Source organism: Rattus norvegicus, chromosome 8, assembly GCF_021556685.1.
Source record: "Rattus norvegicus strain SHRSP/BbbUtx chromosome 8, alternate assembly SHRSP_T2T, whole genome shotgun sequence".
In the NCBI taxonomy this organism is placed as follows: Eukaryota; Metazoa; Chordata; class Mammalia; order Rodentia; family Muridae; genus Rattus; species Rattus norvegicus.
In genome coordinates, this window is record NC_141541.1 from 67,157,501 (window position 1) to 67,162,553 (window position 5,053).

At 49.7% G+C, this 5,053-nt stretch overlaps 1 protein-coding gene across 16 annotated transcripts in view; it reads right to left on the reverse strand.

Annotated features, from left to right (window-relative positions):
• Window positions 1-4,510, reverse strand: part of Neo1 (neogenin 1) — a 152,660-nt gene extending 148,150 nt beyond the window's left edge. For 15 of the 16 annotated variants that reach the window (XM_087563924.1, XM_087563915.1, XM_087563923.1 and 12 more), the window contains exon 1: window positions 4,014-4,510. In XM_087563924.1, the coding sequence (XP_087420050.1) occupies window positions 4,014-4,176 (163 nt within the window). In that variant the 5' untranslated portion in view covers window positions 4,177-4,510. 16 annotated transcript variants of the gene reach the window in all.
• Window positions 4,511-5,053: the final 543 nt, after the last annotated feature.

The window sequence follows — 5,053 nt, forward strand, 5'->3', positions numbered from 1 at the left end:
ATCAGAAAATGCCACCACTATCCCACCCCCGTTTGTCTACAGGCCAATCTAATGGAATCATTTTTCTCAACTGAGGTTTTGTCTTTCCAGATGACTCTGGTTTACGTCAAGTTAACAACAGACTTACCAACACAACTAGTCTAACCAAGGCTTTGGATAGCACAGATATAAAGGTAAGTAAGTCGAATACCAATCCTCAAGAGATTAAGACTATCAAAGGTGACAAGAAAATACGTAATATAAAATGAAAAGTATTTTAAAAGCTACAGGAACAAGGAGAATGACAACCATTAACTCTCTGGGGGAGAAGCCAATAGAAAAGTTTCCGATAAGATAGGAGTTAAAGAACAGGGAAAAAAGAACAGCATGTGCAGAAGCCTGCAGGCGGAAAGCTCTGCAATTAATCTGGAGTGGGAGAACAAAGGGTACACGGAAGAGTGGCGAGGGGAGACTAATTTAAACTGGGATTGGTGGGGAGTGTTAGAGAGCACAGGATCTCACAATCTCTATCCCAAGGACTTTTAGAACAAGAAACTATGGAATATTTATTGATATGACATTTTAAAGTGGGAGCTCCACCCTTAGAAACATATTTTGGAAAGATTACTCCAGTAGGAAGACACATTTAGAGGAGAATAGGTTGAGGCAAAGAGGTTTATTGTGGTGTGGCTATTGCTAGCTCAGGTAAGGATAAAGATGAAAAGGTACAGACAGAAGAAATCCCTAGGAGGTAAAGATGAAACAGAATCTACATCTTAATTCAGGAGAGCATGTGGACAATGACAGCTACGGCAGGTGATACAAGACAAATCCAGGCAATCATTCTAACAATATTAGAGACCTGGCCAAGGACTGGTTCACTGCCATTGAGAAAAAGGGATGGAGGAAGAGGAGGAAAGAGGGGCAAATGTGAGTCTGCCTTTGGACTTGCGTCAATGAAGCTTTGAAGTGGTGAGAGAGGAGGACGAGGAGAGTCAAAAGACAGGAGAGAATGAGACAAACATTGGAAATCAGTATTTAAGTGACTAAAGGAAACGTGAAAAACGGAAGAAAAAACCATGGGGAAAGCAAACACTAAGTCAGAGATGCATGTTGATGCTGATAAATAAAGACAAGGGAAGAGCTGAAACTTAAGAGTGGGAGACTGAATATTACTCTAAATGTGAAGCAAGGTTTTCTAACAGACATTATTACAAACAGGAAGAGACCACCTTATGAGGCAATGTGCCGAATCAAGTAAATGCCTGTCAGAATGTGTGGGGTCCTCTCTGAAGAATGTCAACTGAGAGCATTTGCAATTCACAGGGTGCTCAGTCAATTCATCTCCCCCAAGGATTGCAACAAAGCTTTTCAGTGACTAGCCCTCCCTTCCTAAAGCCTGACTGTGTGCTTATTCATTTCCCATCCTTCACCACTGCTAACCACCTTCTACCATAATCTTGTCTGCTTTTTTCTCTTCTTCCATGGGTCCAAATGTCTATCCTAAGAGGGTGAAACACTCATTTATTCCATGGTTTCACACATCTATTTTCCTCTTACTACTTACTGAATATCATCCCTCTCCTACCATGTCTATCATTCTTCCAAAATAAGCAAACAAATAAAATACTAACCAATGGTATCTGATTTACAGACAGCCCTGAGCCAAGACTGCTTACTCAGCTCTCCATCCCCTGATCTCTCCCACAGCTCAGGACAGAACACAGTAGCCCCTGTTCACTGCAGTGATTTTTTTTTTTTTTTTTTTGGTAAAGAGACAGAGGGGTTAACAGAAAATATTTGGGAACCAAAATAAAAAAGGCCTATGAGGGAGAATCAGATCTGTGCTCTAGACTCTACTCCACTACTAACTGTGAGCCTTCTAACCTCTACCCATTACCATCTCAGATCTGAGAAAGCCTGGCACTGGCTAAGTAAATCACTCCAGCACACACTTTCTCAAAACCTACTCTCCTTTGCTTATCACAATCACTTAACTATGTAATTTGCAGTAGAGTAGCTATTGTCCCTACCTACACACTGGACTGCCAACTCCATACAGGCAGAAAGCAAATGTCTCCCATCTCAACACTGCAAAATAAAAACCCACTGACTGAATCATGTTAAAATAAATGTTAAGATCCCTTTCTAAGAGACTGCTTACATGGCCTCCAAGCCTGAGGAACTGAGTTCATTCCCCAGGACCCACATGCTGGAAAGAGAATTGACTTCTCCAAAGATTCCTTCTGACCATCACACAGCATGCCATGGCACAGGCACAAACACAGATGCACGGTAGATAGATAGATAGATAGATAGATAGATAGATAGATAGATAAGATGTAAAACAAATTTCTAAATTCTAGTATGTTTTGCTTTTTTTTACTTTAAAAAGTCACTGGCAAAACTTTAAACACAAACTCCAGCTATGATCTCAAATACACACATAATCAGATGTACATAAATTTACATAAGAAATTAAGAGGGGCTGGGGATTTAGCTCAGTGGTAGAGCGCTTGCCTAGGAAGCGCAAGGCCCTGGGTTCGGTCCCCAGCTCCGAAAAAAAGAACCAAAAAAAAAAAAAAAAAGGAAATTAAGAAAAAAAGAGGAACTTGTTTCCCAAAATCTTTACATTTCTCTTGCTCATTCCCACGAGAAGAAACTATTCAGGTACTTACTCAAAGGTATGAAAACTGTGCCCAAAACTTTGTACAAGATAAATGTGCAAACGCATATCCAACATCAACGATCCTTACTTAACATCAGCACTGTCGTTTAGCAGTTTAGATAATATATACCGGTGTAGGTTTAAAACTGTACTTTAACACTGGCAAGTTGAGAGCACTACACACAAGATGCAAAATTCCAAACTTTATCAGCAAATCACGTTGCAGTGTGATTTTAATGATTTCATAATAATCAGAGGAAAACAAGTTTTTGGTTTAGCAATTACAAGCTGCCATTGCGTCTGATCAGGTGACCTTCCTGTGTGTAAAACTTTAAATCTTGTCAAAGTGAGTGAAAGTTTTGTCAAGTTGTATGGCACACCACCTTAGGTAAACAAGGTTAGCAAAGCACAGGTCAATTTGCTCTTCAAATGCTGAGTGAGTCTTACTCCTCAACTATCAGAGCTTGGCGATGTGTCAATTGGCACCCTTAAATAAGAATGCAGGTGATTCCAGGAATGCATGAAACACACACACACACACACACACACACACACACACACACACACAAAGATGCTGAAAATATATGTGTGTATATATTGCCACTTAGAGAAAATTGGTCAAATATTTAAAAATCCAATGACTTAAATTTTTCAGAAGTTGAGCGTGGCTTACATTGAAATATAGTTAAATCCCTGGTAAAGAGGCACTACTTCACAGAATCACTTGGAGCCGCTCTCCAAAGCGTCCGCATGGCTAAGTCAACACCACTGATCTGATCATGAGGGGGCTAGTATGCCCCTTAGCACCCCCTCTCCCGAAGACTCAGGCTCCAATCACTGAACGAAGAGTCCCTTGAGATCCCACAGCGCTTCCCTGGACTTCAGAAGCTGGGCAACCCATGTCCGAGGGGGATGGGGGTGAGGAGAATGAATTCAAGCCCCCTCCTCCATCCCTTCCTGAAAATTAATGAATTGGCCCCACGATTGTTTATCTAATGAGGTGTGTAGTGGCCTCTACTGGTGCTTGTGTGAGCACAAGAATGTCCCACTCTTACAAGTGGGATGAGCCTGGGGGAGGGGAAAGAGGCGAGGGGTGAACCTGCCTCCCGGTACAAAGCGCAGAACTGGACCCCAGAGCTCCGGGCCCGACCCCGGAGGCGCCCCTCCCCCGGTAGAACCCCCTCCTGCCCGCTCCGCTTTCAGCCACGCGAGACCCTTTTTCTCTCCAGCAATGGGAGCCGAGGCGGAGAAGTTCCTGCACGTTCCCCTCTGGATCCTAAACAACAACAAAAAACCCACCGCAGCGGCCGCAGGAGCCGGTGCCGCGCCCCAGCCCCCACGGCGTCCCGGGCCCGGCCCCGCTTACCTGCGGACTGCGGCGGGGAGCCGTTCTTCGCGGCCGCGGCGCCGGACGCCGGGCGCCCGAGCAGCAGCAGCAGCGGCAGCAACAGCAGCAGCGGCCGTGGCGGGCAGCAGCGCCGGGAGGAGGAGGTGCTGAGGAGTCGCCCGGCTTCACGCTCCGCCGCCATCTCTACCCCACGAGCGGCGGCGGCGGCGGCGGCGGCGGCGGCGGCGACAGCGCCGCGGAGCGCTCGCGCCCTTCCCTCAGCGCGCTTCAGCCGGTCCCTGCGCCGCAGGCTCGGCTCCAGCCCGGCCCGGCCCGGCCCGCGAGGCCCCCTCGCGCGCCCAGGGGGAAAGACTGCGGGCGCCTCCCTCCTGCAGCGGGGCGGGGAGGAGAGCAGAGAAGGAGAGTCAGTACATTCCGGGCGAGAGCTGGGGGGTGGCTCGGTCTCTCCAGGTTCCAGGCGCCGCCACCCGCCGCCGACTCGGGCTCCTCACGGTAGAGCGAGGGGGGCGGAGACCGAGGGGTGGGGGGCGGGCGCCGGAGCGCGCCGTGCCGCGCAAGCTCACAGCCGCGCACGCGCGCCTCCCCTCCCCGCGAGCACCCTCTTCGCGCCCCGCGGCCTGCCGGGCTCCAATCCCGGCGGTCGCTTCGCGGGCAGCCGCGGCGGTGGAGCCGAGCTGGCGCAGGGGCAGGCAGCGGGCCGACTCCCCTCCCCCCTTGCTCTCCCGAACCGGGCACGGGCGCTGGGCGCGCGCGCCGGGCGCTGCTGCTGCTGCTGGCGTCAGGGAAACCCCGGAGAAGCGATCCGCCTCCTTGCCTCCCGCCTCCCGCTCCTAACCCGAGGGAGAGATTTCCCCTCACCTCCTCCGACGGCTTCAAAGGGTACGGAGACCTGAGGCAGAGTCGCTCGGACGCCTGAGCTGCTCACGGAGGCCGCGAGCCTGCTCGCACCTCTCTGCCCCGGGCCTCTATATAGGGCCTCAGAGGAAACCGAATGGCCTCCGGGAGGAAACCTGGGTTCGCAGAGGGTCGGCGCACGGATTTATGTGCTCGCCAAAAAC